The sequence below is a fragment of the Lepisosteus oculatus genome, chromosome 6 (genome assembly GCF_040954835.1).
Source record: "Lepisosteus oculatus isolate fLepOcu1 chromosome 6, fLepOcu1.hap2, whole genome shotgun sequence".
NCBI classification, from domain to species: Eukaryota; Metazoa; Chordata; class Actinopteri; order Semionotiformes; family Lepisosteidae; genus Lepisosteus; species Lepisosteus oculatus.
Window position 1 is genome coordinate 29,620,249 of NC_090701.1, and position 25,749 is coordinate 29,645,997.

The 25,749-nt window shown below is 39.5% G+C and overlaps 1 protein-coding gene across 23 annotated transcripts in view; it reads left to right on the top strand.

Moving 5' to 3' along the window:
- obscnb (obscurin, cytoskeletal calmodulin and titin-interacting RhoGEF b) overlaps positions 1–25,749 on the top strand; it is a 147,478-nt gene that overhangs the window by 105,615 nt on the left and 16,114 nt on the right. For 19 of the 23 annotated variants that reach the window (XM_069191165.1, XM_069191164.1, XM_069191171.1 and 16 more), the window contains 26 exons: positions 1,161–1,451; positions 3,432–3,701; positions 4,175–5,476; positions 6,112–6,393; positions 7,052–7,133; positions 7,506–7,627; positions 8,519–8,716; positions 9,009–9,062; positions 9,743–9,841; positions 9,926–10,144; positions 10,578–10,641; positions 12,116–12,177; positions 13,232–13,357; positions 14,659–14,715; positions 17,040–17,179; positions 18,152–18,352; positions 18,839–18,921; positions 21,157–21,330; positions 21,589–21,748; positions 21,916–22,032; positions 22,622–22,786; positions 23,138–23,296; positions 23,550–23,727; positions 24,378–24,491; positions 25,067–25,234; positions 25,623–25,725. In XM_069191165.1, the coding sequence (XP_069047266.1) occupies positions 1,161–1,451; positions 3,432–3,701; positions 4,175–5,476; positions 6,112–6,393; positions 7,052–7,133; positions 7,506–7,627; positions 8,519–8,716; positions 9,009–9,062; positions 9,743–9,841; positions 9,926–10,144; positions 10,578–10,641; positions 12,116–12,177; positions 13,232–13,357; positions 14,659–14,715; positions 17,040–17,179; positions 18,152–18,352; positions 18,839–18,921; positions 21,157–21,330; positions 21,589–21,748; positions 21,916–22,032; positions 22,622–22,786; positions 23,138–23,296; positions 23,550–23,727; positions 24,378–24,491; positions 25,067–25,234; positions 25,623–25,725 (4,990 nt within the window). The remainder of the gene's footprint in view (positions 1–1,160; positions 1,452–3,431; positions 3,702–4,174; positions 5,477–6,111; positions 6,394–7,051; positions 7,134–7,505; positions 7,628–8,518; positions 8,717–9,008; positions 9,063–9,742; positions 9,842–9,925; positions 10,145–10,577; positions 10,642–12,115; positions 12,178–13,231; positions 13,358–14,658; positions 14,716–17,039; positions 17,180–18,151; positions 18,353–18,838; positions 18,922–21,156; positions 21,331–21,588; positions 21,749–21,915; positions 22,033–22,621; positions 22,787–23,137; positions 23,297–23,549; positions 23,728–24,377; positions 24,492–25,066; positions 25,235–25,622; positions 25,726–25,749) is intronic. The other 4 variants (XM_069191166.1, XM_069191168.1, XM_069191176.1 and 1 more) reach the window with 4 other exon arrangements.

Here is a 25,749-nt window from a genome sequence, read left to right on the forward strand (position 1 = left end):
GACTACAGTTTCAAGTTTTAAGCTGCATTTTAAATTCCTGTTTAATGTTTAAAGGGAATATTTATAGGATTTTGTTTCAAATGAGGCTAGAAAAATAGTTATTTAGCCATCCTCTATACTTAAATAATTTACTTGCATTAGAATGACAATAAACTAGGAGCACACTAACTCTGTCGTACTCTTAAAACTGTCCACTTCCACCACTGAGATTTAAATAATGAAGGAAGAAACTACAGTAAGAGAATATTTAAAGGAGAAAACAAAAGTAAATTATACTTGTTTTCTTTGAGGATGCAAAATAAAACACGGTTCCTAGATGTTAGCTAAGTTTTTTTATTCAAAGCATTTTGGCGCACATTCAATCAATCCCCGTTTTTTAAACTGCTGTCTTTCAGGCACCTCTAATTGTCTAATCCCAATATCCCCCACAAAGTCTCAATGCTCCTGAGACACCAGGGCAGAGAGGCCCCCACAACTCACATACTGAGAGGACTGTCTCACATTCTACATTTTCTAGATCATCCTTGATTATCACACAGAGTGTAGGCCTGAATAGTGGTGAATAATGTATTGTGTTGAGGTAGATTTCTTGTAGTTTCTTGATTCTTAGCTTTAGAAGAGGGTCCTTCTGGGAAAATAAACATTGGAAGAAGATGTTTTAGTGCTAGAGAAACAAAGCATGAAGTTTTGGATGATTCATTCAACACACCCTTTTCTTAACTCTTCATTTTCCCCTTCAATACATCATTCTATGGAAATAACAGACAATCCTGAAATCTAGTCATGTTTTCCCTTCACAATTCCCCCAACTAATGGTTCATGCAGAGTAAATGTCTTGCTGCTTTTTATAGGCAGACATATATCCAGTACAGCTTTGTTTATCTTCATCTCCCAGATTTATAAATTCATAAATATAGAGGTATTTCGAGATCGTGGAAGATACTTTACATGTACAGTTGTGCCATTTTAGAAAAGAGTATTAGATTGTATCTTGCAGATAGGCATCAGTTAGTGGGAGGGTTTGAATTGATTTAGAAAATTGCAATATCCAGCTAGATACGTCTCAGTAATGTGACCACGTTGTGTAATACTTTCTCTGGTACATTAGATTAGTTTCTCTTCTTGCCTTCCATATAACCTCCCCCCTCCCCTCCACATAGCCCTTCCTGACCCTCCTGAGGACCCAGAGGTGGTGAGTAAGAACAGCGAATCAGTGACGCTGTCCTGGTTCACGCCCCTCAATGATGGGGGCGGGAACATTCTGGGCTACAGAGTGGAGATGCGATTGACTGACAGTGTCCTGTGGCAGCCGTGCCACACGGAACCCATTCGGAACACAGAGTTTGTGGTGGACAACCTGATTCCAGGAAAGGCGTACAGATTCCGAGTAGCCGCAGTGAACCGCGCTGGCACTGGGGAGCCTGTCCATTTACCACAAACTATACAGCTAGGTGAGAGACGCTATGCTGCTTCAGGACTGCATTTGCACGTCTTAGGTGTGGTGTTTTAGTCGGTAAGCATCAGAAGTGAGGCAAAAAATTTTAATTCATTGCTGCTTCAATTGGCTGCAATACGTCATAGCTGATAACCCATGCATATGCCTGTAAAGATTAGAAATGTGCTTGAAGTTTGCAGATAAAATGATACAATCGTTTTCAAATTTTGACAGTTTCCCAATCACCACAATATGTAGTAGTGGGATTTCAAAAGTGAATGTGGGTGTTTCACTTTTAACATTCATTCTCAGGTTAGGAGAGAGTTACTTTCATTCCTTTACATTAACTCTTCCACAGCAAACCCAGATTAACAAACCCCAATTCCTAATACTAATCCCAATTCCCTAAAAGGTAATAGATGAGAAATATAAGATGCTTGTGTTGCATAGGGTGAGCTATAGAATCTCATTAGGATGTCTCATGTGTACTTTTGAAGAAACAAAAACACTGGATGTTTAAGGTAATTTACTTTTTTTTACAGTATTATTCTGTACTCCTCTTACACACAAGTTCCTTGTGATGGTATCTGTGGTTTGTACCTACTGCTCAGTGAAAGTTTAAAGAATTGAACCTTTTTCACAACATCCTTTGTAGCAAAAAACTTTTTGGTATTCATCTGATGTATTTGTTGACCTGTAAGTAATTTATCATGTCGGTTGTATGGATATTAGATTTTGTGAATCAATTAACATCAAGTAGTATGTAGTTGAACTCCATAATGCAGATGAAGTGCAATAATTCTCTTCATCGCACTGCAAAAAGTAACAACATGCTATTTCCCAGCATGCAGTTGTCCCACTTGCATGGAACATAACTTCAGCAAATGGCAACATTTTCCCCTTATTGCATCTATTATTCTGTAACAAAAAAAGGGGGATTTTTCTGCTTTACTTTCCAGTGCCTTCAGTGTTCAAAATTGGAAAAAACTACCATACATTATAGTGTGTCGATTTCATGAAAAATAAGAGGGTTAGTAGAGGCTAGTGTCTTTGGTGGGTAATTGGTGCTAAACAGTATATGGAGTAATTAATCTCTAATTTCCCATTGTAAACTTTAGCCTAGGCTTCAGTGTCAACTAGTTTACAAAGCTTCCAAAGAGTCCACTGAAACAGAAAAGGTACTGGTTTGATACTGAAGGGTACTGATCAGTGGGCTTTGTGTCCTGCAACCTGCTTATGCCCCTTCATTGAGAAAGCACAGCAAAGGCTGAAACAACACAAACTGAGTGTCTTATGCCCCTTAGTTTGTGTTGTTTCAGCCTTTGTTGTACTTTCTCAATGAATATACACTGCTTGTCAAAGACTCTCCAGGGCTACCTTTTCTTGTGCATGAAAGGAAATGCAGCTCAAGTATCACGGCAGTCCTGAGTTAAGTCACAAAATGTTCTTGTAGGCTCACTTTTACCCATAACTCCACTAAGTGTTATCAAGGATATCTTAAATCAATCTCTCAATTGATATAAATGAAAGAATTATAAAGTGTGAAAGATTTGTTTTTTAAGTTTAAGTTATTTAATGCCTAGTTTCTATTTGAGCTGTCACCAATATTTTGGGATTTTTGAACCTGTAGAATTAACTGGTGTCTATAAATGTGTACAGGATTGACAGTTTTTTTGTTACTGTATATCTACTGTGGACATTAGAAAACTTTATTATAAGTGAATGATTTATATTATATAGTTTTGCCTCAGGCCTTTCATTTCAACTTCGTATTTTATATACAAGATGGCAAAGGTATTGTGTTCCAATTTACTGAATTAACTTCATAAGAATTTATATATATAAAAGTCAATGATGATATAAAAAAACAATAATTGTAATTCCTGTCTGTGCAGTGTATTTTATCAGTCCTTGTCAACAAAGCCAGATTGAATTGCACTTTCCACCTTTCTTCAATTCCATCAAACATATTTCTATATTTATCCCTCAACCCCAGCAGCCCCCATTTCTGTGACCAAACCCCTGTCCAGCCCTGCTGTGAGGGAGGGGGAGACAGTCTGTCTGCAGTGTGAACTGTCCAGTGAGCACAGTTCTGTCATCTGGCTGAAGAATGACAAGCATCTCCCCCTGGGGAAGAAGTACCAGGCCACATCGCAGGGGAAGAGGCAGGAGCTGCTTATCCAGGATTTCAGGCCTGACGACCAGGGCATCTACGCCTGTGTGGCTTCACCTGAGGCTGAGACATCTGTAGGTCTCTATTTAGAAGGTACAGCATAGCTCTTTAGATCCTCTCCCTTCACTTGTTCAGGAGGCTATGTGCTATGAAAGGGATAAAGTGTAAATTGTTTTCCAAAACGTTTGTTTTATGGTCAAGCCATGTTTAATATGTCAAATATTGATCCAAATTTATATAAATGTAACATCACATTAAACCTTGAAACTTGCTTCCATCATAGACAACAAGTAATTAAAATAGTTCAGGTGGGTAGCTGTGTCAGCATGCATAGGCTGCAAAGGAACAAGTAATAGGTTTATTCCATGCTGTAAAGAGAAGAAAGAAAACAACGTTTAGGCTGTGGAGCCTTCTTCAGATGTAATTAAAATGTTTCCTTTAGAAACTCAGTCTCAACAGGTAGGCAAGATTGTAGAAGTGTCTCAAGCTGTGTGAACAAAAAGTAATGTACACTTTAAAAAACAACCTTACACAGCATTTTATTTACTTGCTCCCCCATCTCTCAGAGTTTACCCCGCCCATGGAGGTTCCAGGTGAAGAGGAAGAGGCCCCTATCCAGCCCAGTCTGCCCCCTGAGGCAGCTCAGGAGGGTGACCTTCATCTCCTGTGGGAGGCCCTGGCCAAGAAGCGCCGCATGAGCCGGGAGCCCACTCTGGATTCCATCTCGGAGGTGCCAGAGGAAGATGACAAACTCTCCAAGGAGCGGAGACAAAAAGCAGAGGAGGAGCCTCTTGCCAAGCCTGATCTTGAGCAGTTCTATGCCAGTTCAGAGGATGAGTCCTTAACTGGGGCCACTTCCTTAGTCTCCTATCTCAAGAAAACCAGTCAGTCCACTGTCACCTTTGTTGGAGGCCAAGCCCAAACTGTTTCTACCAAGAAGTTCTATGATCTCTTTGAAATGTCTGAGGCAGAACCACCTCAGAAGATGGCAACATTGGAACCCCCTACCATGGAAATAGGGAAGGATGAGGAGTCTGAAATGACAGAGGCAGCCATTAAAATTCAGGCTGCTTTCAAAGGCTATAAGACCAGGAAGCAGTTGAAGCATCAGGGAGTCCCTGTCTTTGGTGATGTTTTTAAGGACCAGACATGTGAGCCCAATGGTACTGTCCACCTAGAGTGTGTGTCACTCATGAAATCTGACATCCAGGTACGATGGCTGAAAGATGGGGAGCAGCTGTATGATGGGAAACACCATCACATTGACATCTACAATGATGGCACCTGCTGCTTGATAATCACAGGCCTGACACCCAAAGACACAGGAGTCTACACCTGTGAAATTTCGAATAAATTGGGCAAGGTATCCCACAGTGCTAAAGTCACAGTGGGAAGCTCTCGCGACATCCCCACCCAGAAACACAAGCACATTCCCTATGGGTACAGTGCAGATAGTGAGCCAGAGAGCTCCTCGGGTAGTGAAATGGATGAATCCCTGCGGAGAGCAGGGAAAAGGCTGCGGCGACTCCTCAGGACCAGGCTGTCGCAGGACATGCCTGATGTGGAGGAGGAACCCTTTGTGAGTGCTGATGAAGGAGACCTGGAGGCTGCTGACCAGCAAACGTACCGAGAGGATGACAAGTATATCTACATCAGGTTTGATACTCTTGCAGAGGCACAGGTGGCATCCAGACGCTTCCAAGAGATGTTCACTGTTCAGGGGGTTCCCATAGAAACGGATATCCTGCAGGAAGGCCTTCGGAAAGTTGAACTCCGCATTATGAAGGCAGCCCCGCCTCAGGCCAAGGAGAGCCCTCTGACCCCCACTGCGGAGAAAGAACAGCCTGCTTACACACTTACTGGATCCGGTTAGTGTGCCTTCACTTCTGACACCAAGTAAAGGCTGAGTAATGTATAGTTCCTAATGCATCTCAAGACCAGGAAATGAGCATTTACATGTTTTACTTCTTGAATTTGAAAAAGTTGAGTTTTTAGGGAGTTGCATTGATTGCAATGACTAGTCTGATGAGAACATTATCAGACATTGGAGCAACTGGATGATTCAAAATAGATTTTTCAATTTACTTCATTGCTGCATCATAAAAGAAAGACTCAATATTCTTAAGACCAATAAAGAACTCTTCATTGCAATACAAAGCATTCTGAGTTAAAACTTTTCTGTGATTGTTTTACAGAAATCCTGTTGTATTTTAATTGATTTAAAATGTATTAAAAATTGTATTAAAATGTATTAAAATGTCAGTCTGTATGAATTCTAATGCTCAAAGTAAATGCTTAATTTGAACCAAAGACTTACTTTTGAACTAAAGACTTCTGATCCCTTCTGTGTCCTTGTAGACATACTTTATCTAAACATCTTTACCAGTCATTGGATAACTGTGGTGTGTTAACTAACAAAACGATTGCTATCTATGCTGGTCAAATATGGGATGATCTTCAGTTGTGCTTTGTTTGATTTTGTCCTCCATCCCTGCAATGACAGCTCCCCCAGTGTTCCTGACGGAGCTGCAGAGCCAGGACGTGCCAGACGGCTACCCAGTCAGCTTTGACTGCGTGGTCAGTGGCAAGCCCCCTCCCACTGTCCGCTGGTTCAAGGATGGGAAACTGATCGAGGAGAATGACCACTACATGATCAACGAGGACCAGGAAGGCTGTCACCAGCTCATCATCACCGCCGTCCTGCCCAGCGACATGGGGGTGTACCGCTGCATGGCCGAGAACTGCAGTGGCATTGCCTCCACCAAGGCTGAGCTGCGGGTGGATGGTGGGTACCCACTTCAGGAGCAGCAGGGTTCTTGGTCATCTCCAGGAGGAGGTCCTACCAGTCCCCGACATTACTCAATTAACCATTTATTGTCAGCTCATGTACCGTTGGAGATTTCAAATTACATTGCACATTCTATGAATCGTTTTTAAAGCAGTTAAAAAACTAAAATATGAAGTTTCTTAGTTATGGCAAGTAGAAAAGGATTATAACATTGAAGGTTTTATCATTACTTCTTAAACTCCTTACCAAGTTCTGTATAGTTCATAACTGGAAGAATTCTTTAAATTCTTTTAATGTTGATTAAGGATTCTTGCTGCTATGACCTTCTCACTACTCCATTTATTACCGTTTTAAGATTATGAAAATGTACAGAGCTAAAAAAGATAATTACTATCTGATAGGCTGTGCAAAATGTCTATTGAAAGAAGAGACTAAGTCTGCTCTTTCCTGAGATTTCAATGTGCTTTGTATCCTACTATTTATTCTCATTAATAATATTTTATTATTTAGAATATAAGAATATACAGGGTCGTATCCCTCCATGTTATTACATATCATGGTATTTAATACATTAGTCTAACACTTCTTAATTCGGAGTCTGATTTGGTTTTAAAGTGGGTCAGGGTTGTCATTGCTATTTTTTCTTTATCTCCAGTGTCTTGCAGCTCTGACTATGACACTGCGGCTGATGCCACCGAGACCTCTTCCTATGTCAGCGCTAAGGGTTACCTGTCCAGGTGAGGCAGAGCAATGGGACAGTATTGTTTTGCATTTCAGGAGTCTGTCCACTTTAGTGGCCAGTTGTCCTCTATATAAGCCAAATCTGGCAAGCTATATGCATTCTTTTCTATAAAATTTAAAATTCAGAATGTTTATGAAGTACAGTAATAGTACACAATATGTTGTTGTTGTTGTTGTTGTTGTTGTTGTTGTTGTTAATATCAATGTTATTATTAGTAGGGCAGCATGGTGGTGCAGTGATTAGTGGTAGAAAAAAGGTGGATGGAATTTATTATCGGGAGTAATGCTAATGACAAAATAAAGTGAAATAGATTTACCACACATCAAACTAATTTAACACATTTCCCCTTCTTTGTGCGTGGGAGAAGAGAGCAGGAAGGCTTTGAATCGATGACAGACGAGGGGCAGGTCCCCCAGGTAGTGGATGAGTTACACGACATTTATGTCAGCCCTGGAGCCCCCATTGCCAAGATGCATGTCAAGGTCAAAGGTCAGTAAAACATTACATTGTTAAGGCCTCTTTCTTCATATCAGACCATTAATTTTGTATTCTTACAAATTAGGCTCTTTTGAATACTGTAACCATTATTGTTGCTGTAAAACAAAGCTCAGGCCCACTAGCTGACAAATGAGGAGACCCCAAATAGAGAAGCTGGACACTACAAAGGTGAAAAATGTTTTGAAGCATTTAGAAACATATCTAAGGCATCAAAAGCACAATATTTAAGTTCATGTTCATTTATGTTGCTTTCTTTTCACATACAAGGAATGCCATGCTAAAACTGTATAATACCCTGACACTGATCCATAATTAATTGCCCATGACAGTTTTCCCCACAGCATTTAATCGCAGACAGCTGTTCTCTGTTATAGTTGTTCCCCTCAATAATACTCCTTCACTACATGTTGCCCCAGCTATAAATACTACACACGTCAGTCCACCCCTGATAAAATTCATCACCATAATGATTCAACCAGATGATGAAAGATGCAATGAATTCTTATCTTTTAACAAACCTATATATCACATCATTTTGTAACTATGTGTATATAAATGTATTAGTCATAATACCATGTTGATTTATGTGTATGTGCATAGCCAATCTAATATTCCTTTTCTTCCCATTCTGTCAAATATTTCCATCATTTATTTTTTAGATGCCAGTGTTGTTGTTGAGACGGTGCTTAGTGATAGAGCTGGCTGGGATTTAGGATGAATTCACAAATGTTTCACTTTTTCTAAATGTAATGTGTAAATGTAAACCTCCTGTAATGTGAAGTTTAACAGTACTTTCCTGTGCTGCCAACAACTGGACAAGAAGACATGACTGACCAACATGGCCTGGACATTTCTTGTCTTTTTCATACTGCTGGGCCTCAGGCTATCCTGCTCCACGGGTGTACTGGTTCAAGGACGGCCAGCCACTGAGGCCCTCTGACAGAGTGCTGGTGAGCGAGGAGAAAAGGCTGCACTGTCTTGAGATCCTGGAGGTCTCCCAGGAGGACGCGGGGGAGTACTCCGCCTACATCAGCAATGCCGCTGGGTCTGCCTACTCCTCCGCCAGGCTCTTTTTGCACAGTATGTAAAGACGCTGACAAAACACAGATTGAATCCGAAAGCACACTGACTTCTACAGAGCCCTGCTGTGTAGGAATGTAGCACCCAATACTAATAAGCACCAATAACTAAACAAAGCTGTGACCATGTACCCTGCAGCCCAGTAAAGTGTTTTGGAAAAGTGGACAACTCCACTTTGTCTGGGGTTTGCTTGTTTAAATACGCTGGGCCTCTGTAATACAGTTTCTCTTGCTTGTTGCTGTCCAAGATAGCAGTATAACAACCAAATGAAACTGACCGAATGTTTCCCCAGGTCCTGGGGAGCAGATTGCTGAGGGAGACAAGCCAGATGCTGGTAAAGCCAAAGGTAAAGACATCCCCCTCATTTGTCAAGCACATGACAGAACAGGAAAAATTCAGCATTAGTGTATTAGTGTCAAATCAGGCTAGGTGGCTGTAATGCTGTATAAAGTGGGTGTCTTCACTTTTCTTATAGGATGAGGGAATTAAATAATAATGACCTTTACTATTTTGTTAGACACAAGCATGAAGTGACAAGATAAGTGTGTAGCAAAATCCTTGGAGGGGCTGCGTGTTTTTATTAAACAGGTTATGATTCCACAGAATAATGCAGTGACAGATGCATAACAAAGTAAAATAAAGTGGTTGATTTTACCACTTCTTCAAAATGTATTTTAACAGTATGTTTTGAAAAGTTTGGCATTGGTGGTGATCATATTTTGTTTTGCTGCTAACACATGGCAGCCTTACTCCATCTTTGATGTACAGTAGATGCACTGGGGTATACTATAAGTATGTGTTACTCTAAAAGAGCTCTGAAGCATTTGCATATGATTGTGATATACAATATATGTATTAATTTTCTGGGTAACTTTTAACTTAACAATTGAGTGAATATTACTTAAATGACAAAAACTTAATTCTTTCCGAAAGTTCATTCATTCATATGTTGTCAGATGAATTCTAAAAGAAAGAAGATATATTGTGAGATGAGTTCTGACATGTGTTTGTATTTGGCATTTAAAGGCACAAAGGAAATGGTGGTACCCCCTCGCTTCTTGGAAAGGTTCACTAACAAGAAGGTGAAGAAAGGTTCAAGCATCACTATGTCTGTCAAAGTGGAAGGTAGGGCTGAGAGCAAGGCCACAGACAATCAGGGGTTTTACTGTTTGTCTTTCGGACCTTGACATTGTCACTGTGTTCCTACAGGGTTCCCTGTGCCCATGATCACTTGGCTTAAAGAGGAATCTGCAGAGGATGTTTTGTGGATAAAGCCAGACACACCTGGCTATAAGGTGGCCAGCTCCAAGCATCAGCACAGCTTGATTCTGCTGGATGTGGGAAGAGAGTACTCGGGCACCTACACCTGCATTGCCACCAACAAGGGTGGCCAGTCCATCTGTACTGCACAACTGGAAGTGATAGATGGTAAGATATGACTTCCAGGTTCCAGCACATGACCAGTTCAGGCCATTTCGTTTTTCACAGTAACACAGATGGCTCAGCCTCAATGCAGTTTCTGAGTTAAAAGCACTACCTATTATTTTATCTACAGTATCTTCAAAACACCACGTAAAGCCAAACCTGTACATAAAACTATGAATAACTACAGAGCAATTTTGCACTCAAAAGTTCAATAATAGTATAACCTCGGAATAGTATTTCACTTTTACTGTAAATATGGTGCCAGAGCTGCAAACACTATGGCATGGCCACATACCATACTCACATTGAGAGACTTTTAAACAGAGGAATAGATTCCAGACTCACAGATCTGAATAAACTCTGCAGGCTGTATACTCAAGTGTTTTGCGAATCCAGCTCTCTGTACTGTGGCTGCATTAACATCCTACTTTTTCAGCTTCTGAAGAGGAGATGCAAGAAGTGGAGCAGAAAGTCGAACCCTCTCACAAGTTACTGCAAGAGTGAGTGTTAAAGAGCATTCCTGTGCCTCAAAAATGCCAGACACATTTTTTTCTCTGAAAATAAAGGCTGTGTAAATACAATCAACCGTTCCCGATTCCAGCTAAGCTCTTTCGTTAAATGCTCAATCACAGTTCATCAGCCGAGTCCATCAAGTCACAGATCTTTGGTCACAGGCTTAAATCCTTTTTGTCCCACAATTTATTTTGTAGAATGGGCAAAATAAAAGGGAATGTGCAGTGTTTGTTGATTATAATCATGTGAACAGAAATATCAATAAATAAATACAAAATTTGAGCAACTACTGTACATTACAGTAAATAAGGCTGAAATTAGATTTTTATATACGCTCATAGATAAATTCATAGCTCACATTAGGGAACATTTTCCAGGGCTGTGACTTCTTAATCATAACCCCAAATCATGGCAGAAGTAAAACTTTAAAAACATTTTTGTATAATTGAAGCAAATCTCTGATCTCAAATCACAAGATTTGATGAAGATGTATTAATAGAATTTAGAGAACAGGTTGAAGAGCAGGTCAACACAATCACTTGTAAGTGTTGTTAGGGTGGAAGCAGCCATATTACTCTGAAACTCACAACTGAAAACCCACTGAAGCTAAGCAGGGCTAAAAACTAAGGTTGCTGCTGGAAGAGGTGTTAGCGGGGCCAGCAGGGGGCGCTCACCCTGTGTTCTGTGTGGGTCCTAATGCCCCAGTACAGTGACGGGGACACTATACTGTAAACAGGCGCCGTCCTTCGGGTGAGACGTAAAACTGAGGTCCTGACTCTCTTTGGCCATTAAAAATCCCAGGGCGTTTCTCGAAAAGAGTAGGGGTGTAACACCGGCGTCCTGGCCAAATTTCCCATTGGCCCTTACCAATCATGGCCTCCTAATAATCCCCATCTATGAATTGGCTACATTACTGTGCTCTCCTCCCCACTGATAGCTGATGTGTGGTGAGCGTTCTGGCGCACTATGGCTGTCGTTGCATCATTCAGGTGGATGCTGTACATTAGTGGTGGTGGAGGGGAGTCCCCATTACCTGTAAAGCGCTTTGAGTAGAATGTCCAGAAAAGCGCTATATAAGTGTAAGCAATTATTAATTATTATTATTATGTGGTATAAGACATCAGTGTCCTAATATTCATTTGATTGTTCTGTGCTTGTTATTGAGAATCACACATAAGACATGAGCAGAGCAGTGAAAAATGATCACACGAGTGCACTGGACCACCTACAATCACCACAACACTGTCATCTGTGATTATTTCCTATTTCTGTTTTAGTTTTGGCCCTTATTTGAATTCCATATGTTTTTAAGGATCTTTTTGTAAAACAGATCCTGCTGCCTCAGAATTTCCTGTCTCAGATGTGTTTTTCTGTCAGTCCGGTCATCTGTCCAAACCCTTTGCCCTTCCAGTGCTACCCTGGAGTGTCTATAGAAGGTGTGTCTGTGTTCTTGTGTTTCAGAATCATTGATATTACTGTACACCCCCCGGAAGCAGAGCACATTCTTGGAGCCCCAGGAAAAGGTAAGTGTGCAGGCTCTTTTCTTTCGGTTTTAGAATACATAATTTCTTCTTCAGCCACTGGATTTCTGAATGTGGATTTTAGCTGGTAGGGTGGAACAGCATCCCTCTTGTTAAACAAAGCATTCCTTGTGTTAAAAGAAGTCTTAAAAGTATAGCTCGGCCTCAATCCCATAAGGAAAATTCTTTCTAAGGGACCCTCCTCTGATTTGGTTGTGAATATAAGTCAAAGTTAGCAACAATATACGGCTCTTAAAACGTTAAAGGTATAATTTGGAAGATGTATTTGTATGTTTCTCTTGTCAAAATTACCTATGCAACACTGTCCTAATTTCACTGCAATTTCCCTCACGGGATTAATAAAGTATTTATCTGGGTGAACTAGCTGTCCATGGTTGCTAAATTTGACTTCTTACAAAACATGTAATCAGAAGTTTCCTTAGACAGTTCTGCTCTCTTCAGCAATGTGAAATGATTAGAACTAGCTAAAGCATATTTTCCAAGTAATACACTGTAACGCCCTATTCACTGGAGTATCTCAGTACCTGTCTGAGCTACTATCATCCTACTAAGCCCATCTACACTCTATGGGTGACAGGGCCTTCTCCTGTTATGCCCCAAAGCTCCTGGAATTCTATCCCCAAAGATACCAGAGAGTCACCTTCTCTGAGCTTTTTCAAAAAAAATTAGAAATGCTTTTATTTAACTGAATCTGTGTCTGCTCCTTTGCTTTCCTACTGTATTCCAAACCTGTTTTTAAAGGCGCTAGATAAAATAAAGTTAATAATAATAAATTTTGGAATAATTTTTAACATTGACTTTTCAAGCCTTTTTTTCCTGAGCTCTTGAATAATTTCTTTGAACAAAACGCTCCTCACGGACAAACTTTGTTCGCATTTTGTTTCATTGTTTTTTGCTTCAAGAAAAACACTTTACTTCACAAATAACAAAACTGGGTCTGTGAAATGTGTGACTCAGCCGGAGTGCTGCAGAGGAAATTTAAGGATAGCCCAGAAAAGGATTCCATATGTCTTTCTTTTTAAAAAAAAATATTTAGGAGAACAAGTGGAGCGTGTCGGCAGTAAACTCCTGAGCCCTTATCTGGGGGAAGTGGGTACAGAGGAGTTCTTACAAAAGCTGACCTCCCAGATCACAGAGATGGTATCGGCCAAGATCACACAAGGTGAGAAAGATCTGCCCTGGAGTGTTCCATTGAAACCCACCAAGGGGAGTACTTAACCCATATCTTCCTGTATACAGTATATATCTAGAGCTATAGTCACTTACTGTATCTCCCCTGTGATTTTTATTAATGCATGTATCAAACCCAGGGTTTTTTGGCTATTATGTTTAATATTGACCATCACTCATGGAGGTTAACATTGGAGACACAGCTTTGATCTGTGGACACTTCATTGAGTAAAGCTATGTTAATAACAATTTCATAATTCCTCATCTAAAATACTAACAGAGAACCGAAACTGTTTCAGCCAACTACAGATGTGACAATATACAATGCCTTGCAAATTAATCCAGACCCTTCCCATTTTGTGTGCCATTTAGTGAAATTCCAAATTGAAGCACACAACTTCATATTTTGTTTCAAAAGCTAAATGCTCAAACTGAAGACTTCTAAGAGTAAGATAAGTTACAACAAATACTGAAGATAAATACTAAAAACTAAAATATTTTGGAACATGTCGATTTGGACTTGTTTTTTGGGTCATTGTCTTGTTGTAAGGTGAACTTTTTGTCCACTTTTAGGCTGAAGCAGTTTCTCATACAAGATTTAGTACTTTTCCAGGACCTAGTACTTTTCTCCATCATCTAAACAGAGCTATAACATAATGCTGACACTACCATACTTGACAGTAGGGGTGGTATTGACTTAGACCAACACCAACATGTTGGGTCTTAATCAGATGTAATACTTGTATTTAGTATAAAATATTCCAAATTTGACTTGTCTGACCACATTCACTTACTGTAGGTGCTTTGTTACAAACCCCATGTTGGATTTGAGATGCTTTTTTTTTTCATAACCTTACAAGCCTCCTTTGTGCAAGGGTCTGAATTGCAAGACAGTGTAGATGTCTATGAGATTTTCATTTTCAAGAAAACTTTAAATAAACTGTTGTCTTGTTCATTTGTAAGACTGAAATTATTATTATTAAGTTATACAGTAAACATTATAGTTTAATGAATATAGCCCTTTCTGTTGTTTTGTTGTAATATTTGTATTAATTTATATTCAGATTAATAGGTTGAGTAATGGATTAAAACATCTTTGGTCGGACACATTAATATGCTTGCCAGTGTTAATTTATGGTTTGTTTGCTGTGGCATTTGGATGCTGGAAGGGGTCTTGCTGCCTGATTTGTGCTCCAGATAGTTCTACCATCTGTTCCCCCATTTCTTCATCCATTCCTTTATTCACCCATCCACTCACTCACTTACTCATTCAATCATTCGTTTGTTATTCAGACAGCTTTACGAACCATCAAGTGCTCCAGTGGATGAGGTCATGGCCCAAAGTATACAGTATGTATCTATGGTATATTAAGGCTCAATAATAGTATACAGTATAGTAGATTTTGTATTATTTCTAAATAAGCGTATCCCTACCCTGGATGGCACCTTCACTGTTCCATACTTTGCCGGCAGCCACATTTAACAGTATAGGCAGCTTTTATTGCCTCTGATTTTGTCTCTGTTTTTTCAACCTGACCTAGAGGTGGCCAGTCCAGGACCTGGAAAGCCACGATCTTTATGGGTGACTTTCAACTCATCAGTTTCAAAACTCTTTAATTTTGACCACTTATGGAGGTGATTTGTGAAATTAAGTATTATTAAAGATCTTCTCAAACAACAAATTCCACCACCGTGAAGATCGCAGGAGCTGTAACTGGTCATTGCTGATTTAATTGAAATGCCTCTTTTACTAGATAGATCGAAGTTTGAAGTCTGTGCAAATCGATGATTTAAGGATGACCTATGAACTGCAGGGTTGTGGCTTTCCAGCAACAGGGCTGACGACCATTTTCTATTTTATCACAGGAACAAATACTCACTCACTTCACACACAACTTAGACCTGGAACTGAAGTGGATTTATAAATGCAGCCTTCAGCACACTTTTAATCCTGTGTTTCGAAATGATGAGATGTATTTCTGAGTGATTTTATTTCCTAATAAAATAGATTTGGAATTTTTACAGCTTGTAAATTAAGACTTGAGGAATATTAATTAGTAATAACTCCACACATCTTATCCTCTGGCTTTCTTTCAGTTTGCTTTCATGTTTTGCTTCCAGGTTCACATTAAATGACTCATGCTCAGTATAAATGTCTATTCTGCATTTATACTGTGTTGTAAACATTTCATTACATAAAAGAGTGCAATTTTTTAGCATTATGTTGTGTAAAAAATGTAAACGGCTTACTTCCTCATTTTGCTCATCAGTTGAACACTAAAATAAAAATGCCTTGCTTCCAGGAGGTGTTTTGAAAGTTCCAACGTTTGAAGAATTTGAGATTAATGATATTGACGTGTTGTATTACCAGTGCTTGTGCAAGTTTTGTATAATGATGTGCAGCATGTATTAACTTTCTTTTTTATGTCATCAATTTAAAAATTTTGTTGTCAAAACTATTTTTCCACTTTTATATGAATCAGTTTGAAATGACCTAGTCATTGTTAATCCATTCCCAGTTATAACACCTCTATCTTTCTGGGAGTGATGTAGATCATTTTCTCTGAAATGTGCATCTTCATGTCTCTATTGTGAGACAATGGACCAGACAAAGGACTAACACAGTCATTACGTACAGTATATCATAGACCTGTGACAGATGACACTGGCTGGTTTGTAGTGAATTTGAAATGATTGAAACTCGTCCAATTATCGGACTCTTAGTGGCTAAGCACTTGACTCCTGCTTGCTGTTACAATGGCCTTATGGTGACAGGTGACATATGGACATTCTCCATCCAGAGATCCTTTCTATTATCTTTCTAAACATTTCTTAAAATTCCCCAGTGACTGACAGTATAAAGGGTTTTTGTTTATATTACATCCATGCTAAAACAATTAGGGACAAGAAAGCTTGATTTGATGTGCTTCCAGATCTGTGAAGTTTTGTGGCACTGCATGTCGTGTAAGTATTTGCACACTTTAATGTCTCTGTTGTCTGAGACGGTGGAATACTATCATTTTCATGGCTATTGACAAATTCTCATGTAGCCTTTCACAAGGGGTAAAACCTGTACATTGTTCTTCTCAATCAAAATATGTACTGTATTTTATTTAAAAAAAGAGGAGCCAGCCATAGTGTATGTCTTAATACCTAAAATGGTGGTGTTGCCATACAGTATACATTGTAATTGACATATGTATTTTTTTCATTTTTCTTTCTTTTTGCATTCTTAATTGTGTTCTGACATCTGTATACACTCACAGTGTGAAACAAAAATTATCATTTAACTTTCTGATGCCAGTTCTGCACCTACCTGGAAGAAATGAAGAAAGATTGCAGGATTTTTCCAGATCATTCTACACCGAAGCAAGTTTGAGCTTTTTTTCTGCTTTCAGTTCATGCCAGTGCTGATGCCACTGTGCAGTAATTTGCAAAGCTGCTCTCCAGGGTTCTTTGTTTTTCTTCAAGCATTCATTCTTTTTACATCCCCTCCCACCCCCACCAGGTGATGGTTTAAAGTGTCACATTGCTGATGCCACTGGGAATGCCTCACACTTCACCGGTCACTAGACTCTAACCCTCACCTGAGCCTTAGGCTGAGTTAGAAACTAGCACCTTCAGCCAGTCAGCGGTCTTTGTGGATTTTGACAACACCATCTCACTTGTTGCAGCTTCTCTTCGCGTCCCAGGAGTAGATAGCGATGATGAGACAAAGACCCCCTCCCCCTCGCCACATCATGGACGCTCACGGCCATCCTCCCTCATTGCGGAGTCTTCCTCCGAATCTGATGAAGGGGAGTCCAGGGGAGAGGTATTAATTAATGTTAGCCAATCGTACTGTTCTGAAATCAGCATTGTTTCATCACAGTGATCATGTTCTCTTACAGTATTGTGCGGAGGATAACATTTAAAAAAAAAAAGAAAAGCAAGAATACACAATGTGATAATGGTGGCATTTCTTTTTGTGTTTAGATAAAAATGTAGTGAGAGAAGTAACACTTCTTAATAAATTCTTATTTTTCTTTGTATTTTTTTAACTCCATGTGTTATACAAAATCTTTGCTTACATAAAGTACACTACAGTTTGCATAAGAATGAATCTGACAGACCTCAAAGATGTGTGATTCCTGGACAAAAACAAAACTCTTCCAAAACATTCAAGACACAAAGCACCCACGCATTGCAAAAGAGTAACAAAACAGAAACAATTATAGAATGATAAATCTTTCTTCTTGAAATCTGGTTATTGAAATTAATTAGAACTAAATTAGAGAACCATTTGTATGGGAAGGTGAATCTAGGTGATTGTAAATATGGAATTAGAAAAGGCAGTTTAGACTGTCTTTGACTTGTTTGAACAAATCAAAATTAACATTAAACAAAAACTCAGGCTTTTGAATGTTGGCCGATTTTTTGTTTAATAAATAATGATAAAGTAAAATGTCTGTGTGTTATTTGTCACATGAGGTTAGATTTATCTGCTGTTAGGTCTTGCTGAGGACTAGGCAAAGATGTGTTTTAATAGGTAAAGACTTAGAATCTTGGGTGTACTTTCTTATTCACTGTAATTCAGAGCATTCAAGTGCATTTAAAATGAAAGAGTTGGCAGTTTTCTGTGGGAGTTTTCATTTTGCTGAAGTTGATACCCTGGCTTCTTTTAATTACTAAATGAGATCCACTTAGCTACTAGTAAGCAATGTAACCTATGCTAAAATGTCTCTTGTACTATAATCCTTCTTATATTCTTGTGACTGTGTGTTGACCACTTTCTCTATCTCTTCAGATGTTTGATATCTACGTAGCTACAGCTGACTACACCCCTGCTGGTGGCCAAAAAGAAGCCATTGCTCTAAAAGAGGGACAATATGTGGAGGTCCTAGATTCAGCACACCCTCTGAAGTGGCTTGTTCGTACTAAACCCACAAAGTCCACTCCATCTCGACAAGGCTGGGTTTCCCCAGCTTACCTTGACAAGAAGCTAAAGGTACACTGGTGTTGAAAGTGTTTTAGAGCAATTTTTACACCAGAGGTGTGCAAGCTTTGTACTGTAAAGTAATCATGCAAGATTAGTAGGAATCCATTACTCCAGCTGCACAGCAAAACAGACACACTGTAGCTCTAGACAAAGCAACCCTCCTGTATCTTTTCATATCTGGAACTCATCTGCAATTCAGTTCAAACCTTGACTTGAACATGTGTATTTTCCCAAATAGACTTTAAGGATATAGTGAAAGGTTACAAAAGGGAAAGTAAAGAATATCACATCCAGTTTACTACAGGGTTGTAGGTGACCCCACTCCTAAAGAAGTAGGAAACATTTCTTGCGTTAAGTATCATAATGTTAGAAAAATTGTTACGCCAGCATTCAGAATGCAGATTTCCCCCAAATTCTTTGAGTTCTTTTGTTACAGAAATCCATTTTAGTTGAAATTTAATATTGATGACTATTTTCCCCATTATTGTGTCACAGCTTTCTCCAGACACACCTGTAGGAGAAGCTCCAGAGATCAGTGGAGAAGAGGTTTCTGAAGATGAATACAGGAGAAGACTATGGTAAGGAGACATGGGCACCCCATGAATTTCATGCCATGATCAGAATAGATTTCAGAGCACCTCAGGAAAAAAGTTACAAAAACATTTTAAAACATCTGTGGTTTAATAAATCCACTGTCAGACAGATGTCTGAAAATGAAAACCATTGTGACTCTGGCTAGTACCAATCATCAAGACAAGATCTCCCAAAGAGCAGCCTGGAAGTTCGTTGTTGAATTCACAAAGAACCCCTGAGTAACATCCAAAGTTCTACAAGCCTCTCTGGGTGCAGCTAATGTCACTGTTCATGCCTTAACCATCAGGAAAAGACTGATGGAGAATGGCTTTCATGGGAGGATAGGCAGGCAGAAGGCATCATTGATGGAACCATGAATTCGGGGTTGTTTCACCAAATTATGGAGAGGAATGTAAGGCCATCCATTCATCAGCTGAAACCGCCAAAAGTTGTCATACAGCAAGACGATGATTCTCAATATACAAGCAAATCTACAACAGCATACTTGAAGAAGACATTTTGCATTTTGGATTAGTGAAGTCACAGTCCAGACTTAAACCCCATTGAAATGCAATGGGAGAACCTGAGATAAGCTGTGTATGTAAGGCAACCACCAAAAGTCATCAACGTGAATCAGTTCTATAAAGTAAAATGAGCCAAAACCCCTAAAAGGTGATTTGTGAGACTGATACACATTTGCATCAAATATCTAAAACAGCTTGTCTTATGTGTTGAGTTTAATTAAGTTATCTTCATCTTTTATTATGACTTTCATGAAGATTGTGTTGGATCTAAAATACACAAGAATATACACTAACCTAGGGAGTTTGCAGTATTTTTCCCCACCCTGTACATTTCAAATCAATGAGGAACATGTAGAGACAAAAGTCTGTGCTGACAGTTACAAAAAAAGGAAATACTTGCTGGTTTTGGTGCCTTCTTCAGGTGTGTAGGGAAATGAGGGACACAGCAGGAATATGAGGCAATGTGAAGTAAGGTTGACAAATTAAAAAAAAAACAAGAGAAGTGAAAGACAGCTAAATAGATGTGGATGCATTTTACAACTTCCTGGGGATGCATGGACAGGAGGGGTAAAAACTCTTTTCTTCTATCTCTAGTTCCCTGAAATGACTTATTTTTCCTTCGACAATGTAAATAGTAGGGCACTTTCTGTAGAAAGAGATGCAATAATTGTGTTTCCTGGACAAACACGTTGCCCTTTGGATGATCTTGAAATGACTAGACAGGTATTGTCAATTTGAGTATGCTGGATATAATAATAATAATAATAATAATAATAATAATAATAATAATAATAATAATAATAATAATAATAATGTATATATACCAGTATATACATTTGCAGGTAATACATCTGTTTATTTTTACATAACACTAATAATACCTTAAACTTATATAGCACTTTTCTGGACACTCCACTCCAAGTGCTTTCATGTAATGGGGACTCCCCTCCACCACCACCAATGAGCAGCATCCACTTTAATCATGAGACAGCAGCCACACTGCGCCAGTACATTCACCTCACACCAGCTGTCAGTGGGGAGGAGAACAGAGTGATGAAGCCAATTCATAGATGGGGATTATTAGGAGGCCTTGATTTGTAAAGGTCAATGGGAAATTTGGCCATAACACCGAGGTAACACTCCTAACCTTTTCAAGAAAAATCTTGGGATCTTTAATGACCATAGAGGATCAGGACCTCAGTTTTATGTCTCATCTGAAGGAGGGTGCCCTTTTACAGTATAGTGTCTCTGTCACTATACTGGCATTGGGACCCACACAGACTACAGGGTGAACACCCCCTACTGTCCCAACTAACAACACTTCCAACCTTAGTTTTTCATCTGAAGGTCCTCATCTATGTATTGGCCAGGATCACACCTGCTTAGCTCCAGTGGGTTGCCAGTAGTGAGTTGCAGGGTTATATGGGTGCAATAGTCACTGAAATAAATTTAAAAATTCTGGCATGGATGGAATCTGTAAGTGGTTAAGAGCACAGTGAACAATAATACTATGTATATCAGGTTGTGGCGTTCTAACGCAGCTCTACACTCTAAACTTCGATTCTACCCTGCATTTATTAAAATTGAAATACACATTCTTGTGTGATCGCATATGTGATATCTCCCTCTTTTACCATTATCACAACAAATATTGTGTTTTTCTTTGACCCCTATATGACAGTGCATGACATGTATTTGTTTTACTTTTATTCCTAGTCATCTTATCCAGGAGTTGATAGCAAGTGAGGAAGAGTTTGTGCGGGACATGGACTTCTTTGTGTCTCACCATGTGCAGCATGTCAGCACCAGCCCCGATGTGCCTTCTGTTGTCACCACCAAAAAGGATGCCATCTTTAGGAACATTGATGACATTAGCACTTTCCACAACAGGTAAAGGGGTTCAACACTGATGGCCATAAGCACAGTTTGTTACTCCTTAGAAGCAGCATATTGGTTATATTTTTACTGATCATTGTTCTTTTCATGTATCAATATTGTCCTTTCTTTTTTTTCCTCTGTTTTCTTCTTCTATAGCTTTCTAATGACCTTTTATTGATACTACTAATAAGTGATTACTGGCAACAGTGGATACTAAAAAGTAAATCTTACTAATACTGGATATTTCAATAATGAATTCTCCCTACGCAGCACCTTGTTCCCCGGCCTGAGTGAATGTGACACTGATGATGATGTGGCCGTGCGCTTCATAAAAAATAGTGAAGGCTTTGAGAAATACATCCACTACCTGGTGGGGAAGGCCCAGGGTGAGGCTGCATTGAGCAACAAAGCTGTCCATGACTACTTCAAGGTAAGGATTACACTGTCCCTCAGCATGAGGCCTCCTTTGAGAGGGGGTATTATTTTCACAGAGACCTCCTAGAGAAAATCTTTGTAGTACCAAAACGTTATATATAAAGGAGTAAATCAAAGTGACTCTTTTTTACCCCCTGTTGTGTATTTTTCCTTTTGACACAGAGATACACAGAGGCAGAGCTGGCCCTTGAAGACCCTTCTCAAGTCCCAGTCCCACCTGTCCATGCCTATCTGGAGAAACCCCTGGAAAGGATCCAAAAGTACAAGACTGTGCTCAAGGTGCGGGGTTTTAGTTATATCTCAGAAAGTGCAGCTTGCATTATGCTCTTGAGATCTCCAGGTCTGTGTACTGATTTGAACTAGAAATGGTCAGAAGTGTTGAAGCTGATACACTGAAAGACACTGGATGAGATTCTTGAAACCTTCTGTACTAACAACATAAGAAGCTAGACAGGCTAAATGGCTTCTTCTCACTTGTAATTTTATGTTTATTAGAAAAGATTGTTACCATCTTATTATCATTTTATAAGCTTATTGTTTTAATTGAACTTGAACTTAAACTTTTTTGCCATTAGTAACCGGTACATGTACTGGTACAGTGGAATTCTTACTTACAGAAAGTCTCTCGATTGTAAAACAAGTGTAAAACTGTGATCTTTAAAGATCAACAATGATTTTGAATTCAAATGACCCCTTTAAAAGATGAAAAGTGTGTTTACCTCCTGAAATATGAATATGAACTTCTTACACTTTCAGGTATCAATAGTTGTCTTTCAGCTTTTTTTTCCAGTGTCATAAGATGTCAAATTGTAACAATGCAGTCTTGATATTGCAATTGCTGAATGAATGAATTGCTGGGTGTCCACAGGAAATGATTCGAAACAAAGCAAGAAATGGTCAGAACTGCTGCCTCCTGGAGGAGGCCTTTGCGATAGTTTCGTCTCTCCCACGCCGCTCTGAGAACACACACCATGTAACACTTATCGAGAACTATCCTGCGACCCTGGAGGCTCTCGGGGAGCCTATCAGACAGGTGACACTCCTCAAACCGTCTGCCATAGGGACAGCAGTTACTGAATTACAGCTGGAAGTTACTCCACACGTTGTTTTTTTGTTGGCATCAGTAAATTACACAAATATTTGACAACATTTTTTTTTGCTTACAGTGGATGACGTTAGTATCTGAAGTGTTAAGAATAAACAAAAAATAAGACAATTTAACAGCATCATTTAAAAACAATTGAATATCAGTGGCACTGAAGCATAAATACATTATTAAAAGCTTTGCCATGTTCAGTATTGTAATTGTATTATCGAAAGAATGTTGTGAATATCTCATGGCTTCTTAAGTACGTTGACACCATCTTGTGTTCTGATGTGGCAGGGGCCATTCAGTGTGTGGGAGGGGGCCCCAGGAGCTAGAGCGTCTTTCCGGGGACACCACCGGCATGTCTTCCTCTTCAAAAACTACATCCTGATTTGCAAACCCAAGAGAGACAGCAACACTGACACACAGACTTACATCTTCAAGAACATGATGAAGGTAATTATGAGGAGGACACCATGGAGCTCATGCTAGAGATTTGAACTGTCTTGAAAATAAATACTAAGTAGCTCTTCACAATGCTGAAGGGGGCAAAACTGTCTAAAGAGACTCTTCATTCCATCTTTATTTACCTCCCTCAGCATTGTGAAATGCTAATCGCTAATAAATATTCATGTTCTGTCTGCAACTGCATAAGCCTGATCCTCGTTGACAAGGTTTGTGTGTTGACTGTGATGGTGCTGTCCCTCAGCTGACGAACATTGACGTGAATGACATAGTGGAGGGGGATGACCGCTCATTCGAGATCTGGCATGAACGGGAGGACTCAGTGAGGAAGTACACCTTGCAGGCCAGGACTGTCATCATCAAGAACTCTTGGCTGAAGGATCTCTGTGACCTGCAGCAACGCTACAGTCTGCCAGCCTGGAGTGAGTGCCTTCAACACCCTCTCAAGCCCACTCTTATCACATAGCCCAGAAGGCATAGCCACACTCTATGGGAGGAACATTCTCTATGCTCTATTGTTTTAATCTTGGAAGTATCTTTAAAATCTGATTTATAAGCATGTGATGTTTTAAAGTTAGAGTTTCCATTGATAACGTTGTGTGCGTATCTGTGCTCTAAGGTGAATACTCAAGGTGCAAGCCATTTCAAACTACAATACACTGTTGAAGAGTAAAAATAGGTCAAAGGATATTCAATGGAGAGTGATGAAATATATTGTTAATTATGAATGTCTTGTAGTGTTCTTTCAAGGGCATATTTCTAAATTGATTTTCTTTAAGATAGTGTTTTCTTTTCATCATCATAGTAGACACTGGTGATTTTAGCAAGACATAATACAGGGGATTTCTACACTGTATATATTCATGACCATAGTAAAAATTGTCTTGTGATTCATGGCTGGGCAGAACTAAAGACAGGATTAGAACTACTTAATGCTTTAAGGAAATCCAATGTTACTGCAGAGAAGGGTCAATGTATAGCCATGTGTACATGATTTACCTTATAGGAAGTAACGTTTATGTCAAGTATGGTTTACTGTATAATAATATCTGTCTTGTATGTCTGGGTGAAGGTTCCCCTGATTTTGAGGAGGTTCTCGCTGACTGCACGGCTGAGCTTGGGGAGACAGTCAAACTGGCCTGCAAGGTCACAGGAACACCCAAACCCGTGGTTACGTGGTACAAGGGTAAGAGGAGTGGAGGATTTAGCCAGAAATCACACATTCTGCTGATTTGTGCTTGTTACACGGATATATTCATCAACACCTCAAAAAAAACATCTAACTGTTGCTGATGGGAAAATTGTATCACAATAGCTAATGATTTAAGTGTGTAGACTGGAAAACAATATTAGTTGTGGAAGTAGTTAATTTTGCTTTTGTTAATAAGATGTTGTATGTTTTTAATTAAGAAACTGAATGAGGCTTTTTAGCAACAATTATCTGGTATGCAAGAATCATATTTTGTTTTGTAATTGAGAAGAAGTCCCGTAAAAGGCTCCAAAAAGAAAATCCCATCCTCTCCACCCAAGATTGGTAAATTATTACGCCTGCCTAACCCTCTTTGTTAGCATTCCCCTCATTTTTTCTTTAACAGTCTTTTATATGATTTTTGTTTTACTATTACATACAAATTGAGCACTCTTAACAGCCTTTGAAGATAAGTGATGGGGCAGGCTAGTTGTGTTTTTTAGAAAGGCAGTGAAACTGGTTTGCTGACAGTGTGGAGTGGGGGATGATCCCATGTGTCCCCCATATAACAGATGGCCGGCCAGTTGATGTGGACCCTCACCACATCATCATCGAGGACCCTGACGGCTCCTGCACCCTCATCCTGGACAACATGACTGCGGAGGACTCAGGACAGTACATGTGCTTTGCTGCCAGCAGTGCAGGCAATGCTAGCACACTGGGCAAGGTCCTAGTACAGGGTACGTCTTGGTACCAAGTGTGACTACTCTTGGTAACATCCAGTTTATACCCTGGTATTGTCCTGGTACCTTTGATTATTGCCCACCTGTTAAATGTCAGTTTCAATTTGTACCAGAATTAATAAAAATAATAATGCCAACTGGAAACCCCAGCTCGTGTTGCAAAAGAATTGCCCCTAATTTGATCAATGAAGGCTAAATAGCCCATCAATCAAGTCTTTATTTTGTTGTATTTCTAACTCAATGTGAAGTACTTTACTGCAATCCAGACTTCCTTGCTCCAAACCTGCAGACACCTATGAGAAGATGAAATGGAGGAAGAACCAGGATATTCTGGACACAAAATTACTCACAATATGATTTGTAATGTTCCTTTTGCCCTCTGCAGTGCCTCCCCGTTTCGTGAACAAGTTGAGGAATGCTGTGCTTGTCCAAGGAGAGGATTGCCAGTTCACTTGTACCATACAGGGTGCCCCCAGCCCACAGATCAGGTACATATGCTACCATTACTCTCT